Genomic DNA, 20,091 nt, shown 5'->3' with positions numbered 1-20,091 from the left:
AACATGAATTTGACCCAACTCCGGGAGGCAGAGGCTTGTGGGAGGAGAGGTGAATGCTGGCTCTACAGACATCCCCTCATTTTTATGACAATGTATGAAAGGGGAAAAGCCTGATTGAAACCTCCAGCATGAGGACGTTGCAGCTCTCTATAGCAGTGGTCCCCAACCTTGGGCCTCCAGATGTTCTTGGACTACAACTCCCAGAAGCCTTCACCACCACCTCTGTTGGCCAGGATTTCTGGGAGTTGAAGTCCAAGAACATCTAGAGGCCCAAGGTTGGGGACCACTGCTCTATAGGCAGAGGGAGTGGGGAGCCAATTTGGCAGGAAAAAGGCTGGACCAAATTGATTCAGCCTTGTGCATTATGTAGACAGAAAAAAAGCTTCTAATTAACCCATTTGACCATCTAGTTGTTCTCTTAGTGAAGCCAAATATCTTTACCCAGGAGTGTTTGGTGTGTCATATAAATACAAATGAATTTTTTCAGTAAATATATCATGCAGCTGTATTGACTAGCTTGTCCACCACCAGTATGGCCATACTGAAAATAATGGTTTGTTGCTGGTGCCAGGGTGATAATGGTCCACCCCAGCCGCTGCATCTGATATGGTGTGGTCAATAAATTGACAATAAGAGGGAGGAAGAGTTACCTTTGTAGAAGCAGAGAACAAAACTAATGGACAGGAAACCAGCTGGCAGCTCCAGGAGTGTCCTGCAATAAGAGTATCAGTTGTAAAATTCTCCCCCTCCCAAATGGCATGCAGTGTGAGATGCCACAAGCAAAGAAAACTCTTTAAAAGACCATCAGTTTCTTTCCAGTAAGCACAACTCAGCCATTCAGTGGAAATGGCTAATGATGAGGTGTGTCTTCTCAGTTCTGCAAGTAAGAGAGAACCGTGCTAGAACCTTTTAGACAAGAGACTATACTTACTGGCAACTGTTAACAAATGTCATGTTAACTGAGAATCAGAGAAATGTAAAATGCCGTAGCTAAGAAAACTGAATAATGAAATCATTGAGGGAAAATGATGAAAGTGATAAGTTGGGAAGGAAATAAAGTACATTTGCGGCTAACCAGCTCCAAACATAACTGGAAGAACAAGACTGACTTGATCCATTCCAATCCGGAAGTCAGGCTGCAGCGGGGTACTGAGACAACATTGGTTGCATTGCACAATGACCTGTTGAGGGAGGCCAATGGGGGTAAAAATACCCTGCTGGTCTTCCTTGACCTCTCAGCAGTTTTTGGTACTGTTGACCACAGTATCCTTATGGGCAGGTTCTTGGAGATTGGGATCAGGGGGCTGGCATTGAACTGGCTCCAGTCTTTACTTGAGGTCACAAACCATGGAGCCATGAAACCACATTATTTGTCGGAGCATCTGACCCCAACGTCATCTGCCCAGCCGCCAGCTCCTCCCAAACCAGGCTCCTCTGGGTATCCACCATGAGGAAGGCCCAAGAGTCTTCCACCAAAGGCAGGGCCTTCTCTATGGTGGCCCCATCCCTATGGAATCAACTTCCAGATGAGCTATCCCTAGCTCCCCACCTTTCAATATTTAGAAGAAAACTTAAGACCTTTGTTTTTAGGGAGGCCTCTCATACGGGCTCGGGTTGATATTTTGCTCATCTCCTGTCCTCCTGCTTTTGTAAATTATTTTGGTTCCATTGGGTTTTCATACTGTGGGTGCTTTTAAGTGTTTGGTTGTTCTCATATGGTTTTAGCCTGTTATAGTGCTAATGGGGTAGTATATAAAACAAACAAACATAAATAACATTCCATTTCTTGCATGTATTGAATCTGAGGATGATTTGATGTGAACAATTGTTATGGTTAAAAAGCCTAGTGAGAAGAGGAAATAGGAATAGCAAGCTGCATGTCAGTATTTTCCTGAAAGAAGAAATTGCCCCAAAGAAGAATGGTCACCATGGTAGGGTGGGGAAGAGGTGGAGAAAAGTAAGCCATTAAATCTGAAAATAAACTGTACAACATTTAAAGAGCGATTATAAATGAAGAGCGTGAGGAATGGTGATGAACGATGATAGCTGCGGTCCAATAATACCTGGTGGGATACATGTTCTCCATTCCTTAAACTAGATAAAATCAGGTTTCTATGAAAGCAAGGAAGAAAAATACTTTTCAGGGAAGACCCTTAGCATGACTAATTGTTTAGGTGGAGAAGACAGTTCAGAAGATTAAACAAGGCAAAGAAATGGCAGGGGTTGTGCTGTATTTAAGACAAAGCTGTGAAGGAGGGCTGACATTAAGAAAATCCTTATCAGGTTGCAAGAGAGGGAAGAAATGAATATATATTACCGAACAGTGGCAGAATTTCAAACCTGAAGCATACAGTAGATAAACTGCAGAATCTGGCACTACTTCCAAGTACAGTATTACCAAGGGAGTGTAAGATTTGTCTGGTAATTTACATCTACCCAAGTTCTCCCTTCCTGTGTAGTGGCTTCTAAACAAATTGTAATGCTAAATGTGAGACAGAGCCTAGAGTTTGCTTAATGTTAACAGCAACAGCAAAGGAAAAAGTAGTGAAGTAGAAGAGCGAGAAATACTGCTGTAATTAGTAGTACTCAGTCCTACAGAAAAATCAGTATTTCCTAGACATTTTAAGCCTGGGCACATTGTTGTCTTGAGTTAAATCAGGAGGACAATTTCACTTTTGTACTCAAGACTATGCAGTTGTATTTTTCTAATCAGTTGCCAGAACAGCCAGCCATTCTTCTTGCCGTCACAGGATAGTTCAGTTAAAATGCCCTCTCATCACCATATCATCTCTTTTGAGCTAATCACCGCTCGGACATTTATTTATTTTATTCATTATTGGATTTATATCCCGCCCTTCTAGACAGGAGTATACTCAGGGTGGCTCACAACATAATGTGCACAAACAAATAAAACCATGATTAAAATCTACAATAATAATATGATCAAGATGGGAGAATAAACAACAAAAGCCAAGAAAGTACAATCAAGAATTGGCGGGAGGGAAGGCCTGCCTAAAGAGCCAAGTTTTAAATTGACTCTTAAAAACACCCAGCCAGGGTGCCAGGCAGATCTCTGGCGGTAAGCTGTTCCAAAGTCGGGCCACTGCCGAGAAGGCCCAGTTTCCTGTTCTTTCTTTCTGGGCCTCTCTCGGCATCAGGCCTCTCAGCCGTCTTTCCTGGCTCTGGCGAGTGACTCAAGTAAATCTAGGTGGGAGAAGGTGGTCTGCCAGGTATCGAGGCCCTAAACCGTTTAGGGCTTTATAAGTCATCATTAATACTTTGAAGTGAATGCGGAAACAAATGGGCAGTCAATGCAAAGCAGCCAGAATGGGAGAGATATGTTGGAATTTTCTTGCTCCACTAAGTAATCTGGCTGCCACATTCTGCACCATTTGAAACTTCCACATCAATCTCAAAGGTAACCCCACGTAGAGCGCATTACAGTAGTCTAATCTTGAGATTACAAGCACATGGACCAGAGTGGTGGGGGCCCCACCATCAAGATAGGGATGCAGCTGGGCAATCTGCCACAGATGGTAATTGGCGGAGTGGACCACTGATGCCATCTGGGTTTCCATGGTGAGCTCCGGATCCAGATGGACCCCCAAGCTGCGAACCTCACTCTTCACGGCAAGAGTCACCCCCCAAAAAAGCTGTCGCGATCCTGACAGCTTTCTTATTATAATCCGTGAGTTTCTGTCTCCAACTGCACTCTAGCCATCTCCTATTTCGCTTCATAGCTCGCAGCTATGAGATTACCCTCTCAACCAGTGATGGTGTTTCTGAGATTCTGTCACACCTGTCAATATATAAACAAAAATCTCACAAACAGTAACATTTTGGTTCGGTGTCCACATCTTATGGGTGGGCTTTTGTGTCATATAGTCCTTACCTATCACATAGGGATTTTTGTGTGATTGATACTTCACGCCTAGTAGATGTTTTAAAGCGCTCTTCAATTATCCTTATGATAAAAATGTGTTCTGGCACACAGTTTGGAAGTCATTGCTGTAGGTGGAGAATTATAAATACCTGCACATATTTTGAGAAAGGAGTAAGGATAGACGTTGCTGTTGAGTCTGACTTTCACTCCAGTTGGACTGCCTTCCCTTTGCACAGTGCCCTGCCTGTTGTTTTATGACTGTTTCGCACAGTGCCTTCATTAGGGTTGTAAATCTTCATTCTTGGAGGGTAGAACAAACAAATCAAGCAAATCAAAATTTTCTTTCCTTGGGGAGATTATAAGAGTTTATGTGCATTTTTCACATTTCAGCACTTATTTGCAAGAAAGTTCACTGAAGGGTTTGTGTGTATGCATGTGAAGAGTTAAAATTTGGATGGCAGACCTGGTGTTTTGCACAGAATACACAGTTTTTAAAACAAAATGTCAGCTTTTTGCATAAAACTGAGTTGTTATTTGTGAATGCTGTTGCTAAGGAAGAAAGCAGTGGGACTTTTTTTTTTCAAGTTCAAGAACTTTTTTTTCCAGAAAGGACTGGTTCCTTTGCCAGGTTCACATCTCTACCTTGTAAGCTTGTTCAAAGGCATGACTCACTTCATGGGTAGACTCTTTGACCAAACAGCTAACATTGACCACCATGGTTGCTTTTTCAGTAGGATGTTGAGCAGAAGAGTTATGACCTGTGTGTGACAGTCCAACACTTTCCTGTATGCACAAGTACATTTGTTCATTGTTCTGTCTCTCTAAAATACCTCTGCCACAGTTCTAAAATTGTTTAATTTACTCTGAAGTCTTCGTATGATAGAAACTGTACATGCTGAATGTCTTTCAGGTTCAAACCAGAAATGCTGGAATTCAGAATGCTTTTGGCTGTTCTCACTGGGCAATTTTTTACTTTTTTTTCTGTGTGGTTACCAGTTGGCCAAGCAACCATGTCTAATAAATGCAAAGGGCTATTCTGTTTGAGAAGTTACTTTATCAACTTTATACAAACACATGCACTCTTGCACACGTATCTGAACTTCACAAAGCTGTGGTCTGTTCCATTCACATTTATCAAGCTTGGTGCCATGGAAAAATGCTGATGCTGCATTTAGAGAAGCTGTTCTTAAGAGTCTCTTTTAATGATATTGCCAGCACATACCTCAGGTATGTCAGCTTACGAGTTACCCAGTTGTGGGATTATGTTAGAGGCCAGGAGGAAAAAGAGAAAGCTTGCTTGCTGCTTATTTTTTCCCCTGTGAAATATTTAAGGGTATTTTTAAGGATAGCTTACAAAATGGCTCCCCAAAAATACAAATTCAAATACAAATAAACTTAACATTTATAGTGACTACAATAATAACATTAAAAAGAACACCCTTCCCCCAAATATGCATAATTGCAATCAATAATAGAGGATATAATTGAGGATAAAAATCAATGAAGCAATTATTTTACTTAATTAAAGTGTAAAAATGTGAAAAGGCTCCATGATTATAGCCGCAACAGTAGGGATCAACATTTAAGTATTTTCTACCATCTCTGGTCTACAATGCAACACTAGATTTAAAAATAAACAGCTAGAAATCATTGATAGTCTGATTAAGAGAACCAATGTGTTGTAGTGGTTAGAATGCTGGACTAGGATCAAGTGACCTGAGCAAATCCCTATTCAGCCATGGAAACTCAGTGAGGGGTGGTGCTGGTAAAATACCTCACATACCTCAAAAGAGTTGTCATAAGTTAGATCTGACTCGATGGCAAATTTTTAGAGCTAGACTGGTGTAGTGGATAAAGTTCTGGGACTGGGACTCAGGAGAATGGGGTTCAGAGTGCCATTTAGCCATGGAAACTTGTTGGATGGTAGCGATGGTAAAAACACTCCTTAAATATCTCATGTACCTTGAAACCCTTACTAGGATCATCATAAGTCAGATGTGACATGATGGCGGAAAGCAAAGCGTGCTGCTTATATACTGCCCCATAGCTCTTAAAGCACTCTCTGCATAGCGTGTAATTTAATTGTTCAGGCTACATATTAGCCCCCCCCCCCCAGCAAGCTGGGTACTCACTTTACCAATCTCGAAGGTATGGAAGGTTAAATCAGCCTTGAGCCAGCTACCTAAGCCTTTTGGGATTGAACTCAGGTTGTGAGTAGAGTCTTGAATGCAGTTTAACCACTGCAGCTCCACAACAGCATTTATGATGAAGGAATACAAAAATGCATGTCACTTTGCAACTTTTCTGTAGGCCTGTAATTTTGGGATATAAAAACCCTAGGTCAAGATGCATTTCACAGAAGTAGGTCCAGTGTGTGGAAGGGGGTGACTCCATTTAAGATTTTTTTTCATGCAGTTATATGTCCAGTCAGACCATCTGTCTTCCTGCTCTTTGTTTAAGTCACACCAGATGCTGAGGTCTGCACATTTTTAGAAGACATGGTCCTTCAAGTGGTGGAAGACGATCTGTCTCTCACGGTGTACTATGTTCCTCAGTTGCTTCTTGGTACCTGTTCTTGGTGGGTAAAGTTCATGTGAGAAGCATATGGAAAATGGCCTTCCTGGCAGTTATCTACAATTAAAGCTGCCTTACACTAGATATGATTAAACTATTCTTGAGCATTACTGTCCCTATATGGGTTAATACCATATGCGAAGGACTTTTCAGTTGCACTTAAATGGATTCTCCTAATGTATGAATTGTTTTTGGTATGTCTGCCTTATTAAAAAAAAGTAACATTGTAAGTGTGAGACAACCCAGATGCATTCTGGGTAAAACGTATGATTTTATTTTTGTCCATTGGACTAAATAAAATGAGCTAGTCGGGCTGTATAGTTAATGTATGGCTGTACATTTGTTTGCAGGAGAAGCATAAGCTTGAGTTGGAAGACTTAAGAAGAGCTGGCCAGGAGGCTTTGGCTATTATTGTGGAAGAATTCAAGGTAAATGCCTTCATATCAATGTCACTTTATAAGGATTTATATAGAAAATGGGCTATAAATTCAGTCTTCCTTCCTTCCTTCCTTCCTTCCTTCCTTCCTTCCTTCCTTCCTTCCTTCCTTCCTTCCTTCCTTCCTTCTTGACATTGCCTTAATCCTAATTCTTTATAGGATTATGGGCTATTATGCTATAGCCAATCCGACTTTTTGCTATAAAGGCCAAATAGAGGGTTGAACATAAGAATAACAACAGTAATATTGAGGAAAAATGCCATGTTTTGATTCTGTAAAGTTATTGGCGTATACGCAGATTGAACTGTAGTGTCTTTATCTTGTTTTGGGATAGCTATTATTCTCACTTCTTTCCAGGAGTCTGGAAATTTCTCCCCATTCATTATTGAGTTATATACTTCTAATAGGTGTTCAGGTAGTTCGTCCTCCCATAAAATAAATAATATTTTATAGAAGTCTGCTGTGAAGCCATCACAACCTGGTGATTTCCCCTTCTTAAGTTTTTAATAGTTATTTTTTAAATCTCTTAAGTGTTATTGGTGAGTTAAGTTGGTTTTTATTTTCTTCACTAATTGGATTACTTGGTAAAGAGCTCACAAAACCTTGAATATCCGTTTCTGGTCCTATTTCTGTTTAATGTAGTTCTCTATAATACGTCTTTGAGTAGAGTGGGCGGCATATAAGTTAAATAAATAAACAAATAAACAAATAAACAAATAAACAAATAAAAAGTTGTTAGAATTTGCTTTTGTGATGTTACTATTTTATCGTCCTTATTTTGACAATTTTTAAAATTATAACTCAAACTGACATAAAAAACAAACACAAACATGTATGCGGGGAGGTAATTTCCATACATCCAGCTGGTATATAGTTCTGACTACGTAAACCATATTACCGTACTAAGATATTTAAACCATTATTAAGATCAGAACATGACTTCCTAGCTTTATAATGATTAACATACTGTACACACATTATCTAATATATAAGCTTAGACCTATATTGATCTTATATTCAAACCATTCTTAACTACATAGACAAACTATGATTCATATATTACTTAGTGACTTTATATTTTTGTCTTATCATCAATAACTTCCGAACAGTTATAATCAAGATACATATTCTAATTTAAACATTATATGTACTTATCAAACATTTAAAACGTTCAGCAAGTAACTTTCCAATTTTTGTTATATTTCTCAGCTCCATGTATACACCAGGGATTTCAGATTACTTATAGCCTATAGTCTTTTTTCCAGCTTTGAAGTGCCATCTATAAAATCGCTATAAATTCTTTCACCTGCATACCCATCTATCCAATACTCATCATAAGCATTCCTAATTTCATCTACAAGATTACTTATCCACCAAAAAACTCCCAACCAGGACAATACATTCCTCAAATATCTCCATTTTTACAGATAAAAAAGTATTGTGTATCTAATCTTATCTACATAATCACTATAGTAATTCACACATATTTAATCTCTATATATGTACCATGAAAACAAAAATATCTGATATTATTATTCTTCATCAACCTTTCTAAAATTCATAATTAAATATGCTTGTCTACCATTAAGATTCCCACCTGGCCAAAATTGCTTATAGTATAATTACTCATATTGCTTTATGTGTGACAATATATCTCTCAAACCAATGATTTTTATCATTTAATCAGCAAGTTACTTTCTCCCTTTTCATTTTTGCTTCTCAGCTCCAGTGTCATACGTCCAAGAGTCGTCTCTTGCCTCCTTTTTGCCAGCTTTAAAATGCCATCTATGAAATCTCTTCAAGGCATTTTCTATCTGATTTACTAATTTCATCCCAGTATAATCGATGACTTGATTTTGAAGCAACACAGATCTATCCAATCTCTGATCATAAATTTCTGCCCCCAAATTCATCCATGTCTCCCTTTTTACATTCTTTTCTATTGAGGTAATTTCAATATGCTTTCCCCCCCTTATCCCCACCCCTCCTTTTCTCATTTTTAAACATTTCATCCTGCCTTTTAAGGGAAACAGTCTCTTTCTCCCTCTCCGGCGATGGCAGTCATTCAGTGAGTTCAGTGTGTTCAGTCGGTTTGTCTCCTATCTCCTGCTTCTTAAGAAAAATAGTCTCTTCCTCGCTGTCTGATGATAGGAGTTGTTCAGTGAATTTGGTCGGTTTGTCTCCTATCTCCGCCTTAATATTCAGGCCAAGAAATGTCGTCTTAATTTCTGTCTTCACTTCTGAAATTTGATCCTTAAATTGATTGATGACATTGAATTGAAATTCCTGAAGACAGCATACGAGATAGACCTTCATTGTGAATTCCAATAATGAGTCGCACACTCTATCTCTAATCCGTAACTATAAAAGTCAAACAGACTAATTATTCAGATTTCCCTCATGGTTCCTTAGCCAGCCCGAATTCAGAGTCTTGCGAAGAATATTCTGGTTGTAAATATGACTACAGTGTTTGATTTATAATCCACCTTTATGGCTCAAAGCAAAGTTCCATAGGTTAAATTGTTCAGAGTTATTCAAGGTTGTCAAGCTTCTAATTTATAAAAAGCCAGTTCTTGGGGAGAGAGGGTTGAAGTGGAAAAGACAAAGTTAGTTTCACTTTCCCAGTTCTCTCAGTCGTGATGCAGTAAGAAAAACTCCAACATTGCAAAGGCTTACCCAGATTCTCTGCTGCTTAGAGATCTTTCTCCACAGTCAGCTTCCAAGGGGAAAAAAAATCTGATCTATTGCCTTAAAAAATAGCCGTTCAACCTCTGTTCATGTAGTTAGATTGTAAATCTTCTTATCTCCCCCTTCTCCGGGCAGCTACTCACCAATTCATCATGGCGACTTCATGAGTCAGTTGTGATGAGGAAAGGAAACTTCTGAAAAAAGAGATTGCAAGTCTGATTCTCGGCATTTCCAAGCTCCACTTGCTGCAAGACCACTTCTCCTATGGAAAACCTGCCCCCCCTTTCCAGGGGGGGTCCGCTGACTCGGAATAAAACCCATCCGCTGCCCGTTGCTCCGCCCCCTCCATTTTGACAATTTTTTTTCAAATAACTCCCTTTTATGGTATTTGATAATAATTTGGAGTTTTTATTTTCATATTCATAGTAATTCCTCTTTAAATAGTTCATTGCAATTTGAGTTTTATTTATATCCAGTGTTTCTAATTCTGCTCTAGCTTTTGTCATTTCTCTCAATATTTTATTAGATCCTTATTTCTTATGTTGTTCTTGTAATACTCTTACTTTATCTTCTAATTGTATTTGTAATTTCCCTCTCTCTTCTATTAATCTAAATCCCTCCATGATGATTTCCCCCCTTGAATATGTTTTAAGAGTATCCCATATACTGTAACTATTGGTTTCACTTCTTTCTTACTATTGACTTTATAGAACAGCTTAATATCCTTTTTCATTTTTTCAGTAATTTGTGAATGTCCACATATACTAGTACCTAATCTCCAAATCCTGGGTTCATTTTTCAAAGTTTTATTAATCCATCAAACCTTGTAGGATTTTGAGCATAACCTTGCTAGCGTGTGAAATGAGTGCAATTGTACAGTTGTTGGAGCATTCTTTGGTACTGCCCTTCTTTGGGTTTGGGATGTAGACTGATCTTTTCCAATCCTCTGGCCACTGCTGAGTTTTCCAAACTTGCTGGCATATTGAGTGTATCACCTTAACAGCATCATCTTTTAAGATTTTAAATAGTTCAACAGGAATGCCATCACTTCCACTGGTCTAGTTGTTATCCATGCTTTCTAAGGCCCACGACTTCACTCTCCAGGATGTCTGTCTCTTTCTGGTATAGTTCCTATGTGTATTCTTATCATGTCTTCTGCTTCTATAAGGTCCCTCCCATTTTTGTCCTTTTTCATGTCCATCTTTGCACAAAATGCTCCAATTTTCTTGAACAGATCTCTGGTTTTTCCCTTTTAATTCTTTTCCTCTATTTCTTTCCATTGTTCATTTAAGAAGGCCCTCTTGTCTCTCCTTGCTATTCTTTGGAAGTCTGCATTCCATTTTCTGTAACTTTCCCTATCTCCCTTGCATTTTGTTTCCCTTCTCTTCTCTGCTATTTCTAAGGCCTCATTGGACAGCCACTTTGCTTTATTGTATTTCCATTTCTTTGGGGTGGCTTTTGATGCTGCCTACTGTACAATGTTACGAGCCTCCATCCATAGTTCTTCAGGCACTCTGTCCACCAAATCTAGTTCCTACAATCTGTTCTTCCCTTCCACTGCCTATTCATGAGTGATTTGGTTTAGATTATAGCTGACTAGCTCAGTGGTTTTTCCTACTTTCTTCAGTTTAAGCTGGAATTTTGCTGTAAGAAGCTGATGATCTTTTAGCCTTTTGTTTCTGTCCATGGAGTGTTCTTGGCAAAGATACTGGAGTGGCTTGCCAGTTCCTGCTCCAGGTGGATCTCATTTAGTCAGAACTCTCCACTATGACCTGTCCGTCTTGGGTGTCCCTGCACGGCATAGCCCATAGCTTCTCTGAATTACTCAAGCCCTTTTGCCACGACAAGGCAGCAATCCGTGAAGGGAGAATGACTGCCTTACTTTCTTGGAATATACTATATATTATCTTACAATTGTTGTTGTTGTTGTACATTGTTCTGAGCACAGAGTTGACATATTAAATAAATATATGTCTGTTTTAATTCTCACCAAATCATACAGAGTTGTTAATGCCATCCATTATTTTCAATTTGTTAATGTTTAATTTCAGTAAACCATAGAACACTGTCGTTGGCTACTTCTGTTAAACTCAAATCTCCAAACATCTTATCTGACAAAAAAAATTCAGGCATAAGTATCTGTTATACATTGTCTGTAGACGCACAAGTAATTTATTCACCTTTTCTGATGTCTTCCTGTTCCTTTGGTATACTTTAAATCCCTTGTCATTTTTAACATTTTCGGCAGTACGCTGCTATATTCTTTCTTTTCTTTCCTTTCCTTTTTGTCAACATGCTTGGATTGTCCCAGCATTTATTTTTCCTTTTTGTTCTTCTTTGGGCAAGACTATCATTATTTGAAGGAAGCCATGCTTTTTATAGCTTGATTTTGATTGTTAACCACATCAGCATCCTCTTGGACCTGATGGTGCCTTTTCTAATTTGTGGTATGCATTCTAGCTGAGTTTCTATTATTGTGGTTTTAAATAACCTCCATCCAGTTTGGAAAGGGTTGATCTTGTCTGTTTTCACTTCCTTTTAACTAATCTTCTCATTTTTTAGAAGTTTCCTGTTTTGCAGCCAAATGTGACTCTGATCGGTTCTTCTTGGCAGTTTTCCAGTCAAATTTATGTTGGGTTGAGTAGCGCTGTGATTACTATTCCCTATTGGTTCAGTGAATCATTTCACATAGTCCTAAAAGCCATGTAGGATTAAATCCAGGGCAATTGCCTTTATTTGTGTTGTGATTTGAAATCCTCAGGTCCAAAGAGATACCCTCCTCCTGTTAAAAACAGTGTATGTTTTCATTTCGCACCGACTTCTCTTGGTTAAGAGCCTCCTGTATTAGTATAAAATTATTGATATATTGTGATCCTGTCCAAATGTATCTACTGGTTCAGTGCACATTTTCTTTGTATCTCTTTGGCCTCTTTTGTGATGTGTCATATCTTGCTCTGCCCTCATTGCCAAAGTGATATCCCGCTTGAATTTGGAATACACAGATCATTTGCATTCACACCCCCAAGAAGTAACTTTTTCTGAACTAAATGCTCCTCAATTTCAATTTATTTTTTCTTGCTCAATGATCATTTTGTTATTAACTGTAAGTAGTCTGCTTCCATTTTGTCCCAGTTGAAATCTGCACCTTTCATACAGGCAACACTGTCTCAGAATGTATTTTCATATCTCAGAAAGGAAAGGCCTCCTTCTGACATATCTGTCATTGAAGACTTTCAGTTTTGTCTGGGAGGTCCTTCCTGCCTCTTGAACTGAATTTCTGAGAAGGCTACCTTAGCATCCTTTCTGGCAATGTGAATTTTGATTCTAGAACATTTTCCAGACATCACTGGTGCCCTGTTCATGAAAGGTGCATGAGCAAGAATATGGTAGCTGCTAGACAACAAATATGTCCGGTGGAGCCAATCTAGGTCATTCAGAAAGTGGCAATTTGTGTTCAGTCTGCTCATCATAAACTCTAATGATGAAATCAGATGTTACTCCAGCCCTTACCCTCTGAAGTGTATCTGCAGTGTGAGATTATACCAGGGGGCTATTTAGATCAGAATCATCTACATTGGGACAAATATGGTTAATTGGGGCTGCATTTGGACTAATAAGTACTATTAAATATGTTTCATTTCCACATGTCTTTTGTCAGATAAATAGCATAGAAAAACCCTTGGACAAATCAGAGCACTTAATTTGTTAAGTGGTTGGTTGGTTGGTTGGTTGGCCGGTTAGCTGGCCTATGCCTTTCTTTTAGTTTATGATGTTGCATCTGTGTTTTTCATAATATTATGTGCACTGCTGTGGGATTCCTTGTGGACTGAGGATGGTTCCTAAGTTTAAAAAAATATGATATAATTACCAATAAACTAGAATATAACAGAGAAAATTATGTGAGCATCATATTTCATTGGATAACATTTTCTTTTTTGATTCACTTGATTTAGTTTAGTTTTCACGCTGCACACTGTTGCTAAAAACTTTCATTCTTGATTATTGATAGTACAAAAGCAAACAAACCCATAATTCTGGAAAATAGATTGAGTAATTGTGGGACTGGAAAGGAGTGGACTCTCCACCTCTCAAACAGTAAGGACGGAATTCTCAACCCGCAATTCATTTGTGGATTGTGACAGTGGCAAGAGGGACCAGACAACATCCTTGAGGCTAAAGGTATAGCCATGGCTGGACTGGGATTTAAGGAGGAGAGTGACACAGGAGAGGAGGACTCTTGAGAGGACACTGTGAACTGGTAGATTTGTGAGACCCAGGAGGTACTCTTGCTACTGGAGAAGTCAATGGCTGATTTAGAGATGGCATGCCACTGTGATTTCAAGACCGGCTGCTGAACTGAATTCCTAGTACCACTGAAGGAAACTGCCTGGGTCCTTCAGGACCTGGCCAAGCGCAGAGAGGCTTGGAGGTGCAAGAACCATTGATAAGCCTGCTATCGGCAAAGGAAACAGCAAGGACAAGCAACCCCATTGCAGAGATCCCCTGGTCAACCTACCTACGGGTACCTAGAAGGGCAACCTCCGGCTCCTCCCCGACCCAGGTCCAAGTAGAGCTTGGATGTGTCTCCAAAGAGAACTACCAAACCTACGATGTGATGGCCGGCCGTGGGGACTATTCAAGTGTTGTGGGGGAAGGAGCCTTCTCTATTTGCCTCCAAGGACAACTGACTCACTGCATACAGCACCCTTGTTGTGGCATCCCTTACCTGCCACACTTCCAAGGATTCCTGGAACTGGTAGAGGAGGCATGGCTTCACTCCTCCCAGTAAAAGACCTTTGAGGGGTAATGGCCGCAAAGACTGTGGGAGTGATGTTAACTCCCAGTTGTTAGTTTTATGGTTTTGGCCTTTGGAGCATGTAAGAGTTTCATTGTTCCAATAAAGGTACTGTTCCAGCAACTACTCGCTTGTGTTGTCATTCATGGAAGGGGTGTGGGGGCCACACACAGTATTTTAAAAACTGTTAACTATAGGCAACAAAATGACTTTTTAACTTTTTTTTGTTCTGGAATTGTCACAATTTGGTACTTAAGCAATCTAAGGTTTTTAAATTTTGTTGTATCTGTAATATTTGTGTACATCTTAGTATAAGTTGTTTTCTTCAGCAGAATTTAAAGAGGCTATAAGCAGATATGCATGTTGATCTGAGTATTTTTTAAAAAATATATCCCAGTATTATTAATAATCTGAAAGGCAGTTTGCATCAGGTCCGTGTGTAGTTTTCCTTCCATAGAAATATGACTGAAAAAACAATAATGGGAAAAAGTTGTTGCCACTCATGAGGGTGTCACATTTTTTTTAAAAAAACTTATATATTCAATCAATAGATATTGACCATTTTTCAGTCTTATTGAGATGGGGCAAGAAATCCTGGTAATAAAAAGACCTGTCTGGTGACCATACTGAAGTAATGTGGAGGAACTTTGTGCACTGTTCAGTTGAAAAAAACCTTTTTTTTTTTTTTACATAGACTCAAATGAGAGGATTCCCATCCCTGTTGATAGTCTCTCTAGACTCAAAAGTGGCATATTATTTGTAATGAGAAGGCTGTTTTTTAATCAACATGGGCTCTTTGGCATGTGAAATCAGCTCTCGGGTTTTTAAATCCTTCATTTGAAGTATCTTGATGCTGAATTCAGAATACATTATAATGACATATTTTAGACTTCGTATGGAAGATAGTTTTCATAGTCTAATACCACATTAAACCTTTCGTTTCCATCATTAATAATTCTTGAGAAGAATTTTCCAAAGGAAATAATAGCTGAGCTAATATTTAGACGTTCAAAGTAATAATCTGTCTAAGAGCTTTAGTAACATGTCTAAATGAGAGTGGAAAATGTTCAGAAAATGTAAGTGAACATCTTGTTTTTATTTATCCCACACAAGACCAACTTCACTTAAAAAAACCCGTCCATATTGGCTCATTTGTGGTGGTGTTGCTTTAGAAACAAAACAGAAAAATATATGTGCAATCTTGTTCCTAAAATCTTCTCACTTCATCCCCAAATGAGAAATCAAGGACTGTCACTTAGCAGCTGAGTCCATGCTTCTTGTTTGGTTTTCCAGCATCCCCATCTGAATGTCTGGTGGAAGAGCTAAGGAAGACCTTCTCCTTCCTCACTACCTGGAGGGCCAGTATCAGTTGTAGTGCACAGTACTAGATGAGATGGACCAATGTGACTGAATATAGGCAACAAATGTTATATACATGTGTCTGTATAATTCTTAATATTTTTGGAAGCTTAACAGGAAGGGTTAAATATGAATTCTTTACGGTACCGATATATTCTTTACCACACCATATCAATTTAAATATTTAAACATTTCAAGTCCATTCAGGTCCAACAATTAAATCCATTGGGAAGTTGAGAGGTCTTGTTTAATTATGTTTAGCTCATGCTCTAGAAGACTTTAATCAGGATTTTAAGTCCCACACATTTCTTTATACCAGAATTTCCTGGTATAAAGAAGCATCTTCCTTTGTTGATACTTTAAGAGTATCAGCTAGTGTGGCTGTTCACATGAAAACCTAATTTCACTTTATTTCTCAAAACTGGGGCTGAAGTTGGTGTGGTTGTGAACAGTCTTTTACCAGTAAAAGTTACAGTCCAAACTTTAAGAAAGAAAGTGAAACTGGGTTTTCATGTGAGCGGCTGGATTAGCTGGAACCTCTTAAAGTGTCACCAAAGGAACTGAAGTTGTTTCCCAAGGAGATTCAGTCATAAAGAAACGTGTGGAACTTAAAATCCTGGTTTGACTCTTTGTTAAGAATACAGACAGAAATATAAAGCAGGTTAATCAGTGATATTCAATATAGGTAAAGGTAAAGGTTCCCCTTGACAAATGTCCAGTCGTGTCCAATTCTAGGGGGCGGTGTTCATCCCCATTTCCAAGCCTTAGAGCCAGCATTTGTCCATAGACAGTTTCCATAGTCATGTGGCCAGCGCAACTAGACACGCAACACCGTTCCCTTCCCACCGTGGTGGTACCTATTTATCTACTCACATTTTTATATGCTTTCGAATTGCTGGGTTGGCATGAGCTGGGACGAGTGATGGGATCTCACTCCATTGCGTGGATTCGATCTTATGACTGCTGGTCTTCCAACCTTGCAGCACTGAGGCGTCTGGGGTTTAACCCGCAGCACCACCATATCCCTGATATTCAATATAAGAGTTATGGTTGTCTCATAACACGTAAAGGTACAAAAAGCCAGGACTTTGGAAGCAGAGCCTGATAACTGTAATAGACACATCCCATGTTCAGTAATAATATTGGGCAGTGTCTCAATTTTGGTTGCCCATAGGTTTTATCCTGTACACATCCATAGTCATCTTAGCTTTGTGAGATACAAATCTAAGTGACAAAGATGGAGTGCTTGGCACTGATAACATTCCCCATGTTGATGTCTTGTATTACTTAATGAAGGATCTAATACCTACCTTACTGATTAAGTATGCATGTTTATTGCTTATTTCTGACCTGAGGAGAGTTGGAACATAGCCTAGCGAGGAGCCTTCATGAAGCCCTGTCCCTTGTAGGCTCAGGCAATATTTTCATGCACCTCCTTGTCCGTAAGATGGGCTCAGCTTGAGCTTGGAAGTGCCAGCTGAAAATTCTTCACTGCTGTTTCCACTCCCCTGCATAGAGTTCCTCACGTTTCTTTGCTTTTCTTCACACGGGAACAAAACTGGGTCACAGTGAAACCTCCATGTGAAACTCCAGCTGTCACTTTGGTGAGCAAACACCAATGGCATCAATGGGTAAAGTCATGCCCTCTGATGACATCCAGTCTCTGCATTCTGCTGGGAAAATCTAACACCTATGTACTAAAAGAATCTTCCTGTAAGTTTGCCTATGCCTGTCATTGCTCACATCTGTAGCTGGCTAAGTTATATACTGGGTTTTGGTACAATAATGACCCTTAGTATCAAATCAAAAAGCCTTTATTGGCATATACAAAATAGTTGCATATACAGGATAACAAACAAATAATTAACTAAATCTGCAAATTCATTATGTGTCAGTCTGTGGCTCTTCACTATCTGGCTCACAGGATTTACGGTGTGGAAATTTCTGGGGTGCTATTTATTTATTTATTCATTCATTCATTCATTCATTCATTCATTCATTCATTCATTCATTCATTCATTCATTTATTTATTTATTTATTTATTTATTTATTTGACATATACTGCTCTGATTTATAAACACTACTTTGGTGGTGCCTAGGGAATTGGTGCAACTAAACCAGAGGTCTGAGAAGCTTGTCACTCCTCTGCACAAACCCTGGAAACTCTGCAATGCAGACCCCTATATAAGAAACTGAATAATAAAGAAATAGAACTAGATGAGACTATGTGTACATCCAAAATAAATCAAGGAGTTAAGAATGCATTTCAAGGAAATTCGCCTTTGAATCTGAAGGTGACCCAGTATAGTGGTTTCCCACCTAGAAAGAAACTAGGTGAATTTATGGGTGAGAAGAAAGGCGTAAACCTTGACTTTTAAAATAAAGAAAAATCCAGAGATGTTCAGTAGGAGAAGAAATTGGTACTAGCTGAGAGAGTGAAGCCCCATGTTAAAAAGAAAATAAGTTTTACTGTTAAAAGGCGAGCAGGGAACATCCAGCCTACTTCAGAGAGTCGAACAAAGAGGAATCGGATGAAGGAGCCTGAGACCAACAGAGGTAACCCTGAGTACTAGTAATCGTGGAATCAACTGACAGAGGCAGAGATGACCGGTCCAGTAGACAGCGCACCTGACAATGATCACCCTCTACATAGAGATGTTCAATGTCAGGTGGAGCCAAGCAGACGACAAATCATCGTCCGGGGATGGTACTCTACAAGTAACTGCAGGTGAGAAAACTGCATCCATCTAATAATGAAGGAGAATGCATGGACATTGATTGATCTTTGCAGAGACTGTTGAGGACACTGTTGTGGTTAAGGACTATCAAAACAAACAAGAATAAACTGATGAGGTGAGCACTACTGTTACAAGATTTTGACTTTGAAATCAAAATGTAGTGGCCAATGACTTATCAAGAAGACCAGAAGAGTGAAGAAAAAGAAAAAGGACTAAAATGAAATGAAACTTTCATGATATGAAAACTGTTATAATTAAATGTTATAAAAGTGTAGTAACTTGAAAAATGATTAAAATATAAGTTGCATAGAAATAAGTGGTAAAGTTGGTTTGCATTGTATGAAAAAAATTATATATGTTGATAAATGTAATTTAAATATAAAGTAAGAACATTAAAATGATTTAAAATGTGTCATAGAATAATTATATATTGCAAATGTTAAACTGGAAAATGGTTTTAAAGAAAAGATCAATAAGTAATTGCATTCGTTGTTCATAAGGGTAGCCTACTATAAGTGTTGCCCCACGACACAAACTTTCCAAGGGGGGAGGTATGTGACGGACAGCTCACACGTCACTCCTCTCAGTCATGTTAGAGCTCTAGTGTGGGAGCCTATGACAGGACAGGAGGGGCGGAACCAACGGAACTAGGGGAAAAAAAGACAGTTTGGGACAGCTAGGGTTAGTTAAGGCAGTTAGAGATTTAGAGAGAAGAGAGAAATACAGTGGTGCCTCGCATAGCGATCGCTCGGTATAGCGATGAAATCGCTTAGCGACGCTGTTTATGCGATCGCAAAAGCGATCACTTTGCGATGGTCCCTATGGGGAAATTTCGCTTTGCGATGATCGCAGGGAAGTGATCATCGCAAAGCCCCCATTTTCGGCCAGCTGATCGGTGGTTTTTAAATGGCCGCCGGGTAAACAAAATGGCCGTCCGCTGTTTTCAGGCACGGATTCCTCACTTTAGGGGCACCAAAAATCGTGGCGCTATTGAGGATCTTTGCTTAAAGGTGAGTTTTAAGCCCATAGGAACGCATTAATCATGTTTTAACGGGCTTTTTATTTTCGTTTAGCGATGTTATCGCTTAGCAGCGATTTTTTCTGCACAAATTAACATCGCTAAGTGAGGCACCACTGTATAGAGAGAGACTGAAAGAGTTAAGAGGGATAGTTAGGGAAGGAGTGAAAACAAGAACTTGGAAAGTTGGTGTGGTTAAGATTGGAAAGAGTTAAAAGTGCTAAGAAATAAATAAATAGTTAATATAGTAATACCATGATTAAAGTGAATCTACATAAGCAAACATAAATGTAATCAAAGCAAAGTTTATTGAATGAATAATAAAAGACCATCCATGATTTTCTTTATATGATTTACTTATAAGCCCATGAATAAACATTGTTATATCTGACAACACTGATCTACAGTGGCTGTGTAGACCAGATGGGCGGGATATAAATCAGATAAATCAAATAAATAAATAAATAAATAAATAAATAAATAAATAAATAAATAAATAAATAAATAAATAAATAAATAAAAGTCATATTTGGTACTTAGAGGAACATAAAAATCCAGTAAGTCAAAGTAAAGAGAAATTTTCAAAATCTGGGATTCA

At 38.9% G+C, this 20,091-nt stretch overlaps 1 protein-coding gene across 3 annotated transcripts in view; it reads left to right on the top strand.

The window, feature by feature from the left end:
* Nucleotides 1-20,091, top strand: part of CCDC91 (coiled-coil domain containing 91) — a 190,928-nt gene that overhangs the window by 76,418 nt on the left and 94,419 nt on the right. For all 3 annotated transcript variants that reach the window (XM_020785791.3, XM_020785792.3, XM_078394143.1), the window contains exon 7: nt 6,808-6,885. In XM_020785791.3, the coding sequence (XP_020641450.3) occupies nt 6,808-6,885 (78 nt within the window). The remainder of the gene's footprint in view (nt 1-6,807; nt 6,886-20,091) is intronic.

Source organism: Pogona vitticeps, chromosome 5, assembly GCF_051106095.1.
Source record: "Pogona vitticeps strain Pit_001003342236 chromosome 5, PviZW2.1, whole genome shotgun sequence".
Taxonomy (NCBI): domain Eukaryota; kingdom Metazoa; phylum Chordata; class Lepidosauria; order Squamata; family Agamidae; genus Pogona; species Pogona vitticeps.
This window is presented reverse-complemented; position numbering and strand designations above follow the sequence as displayed.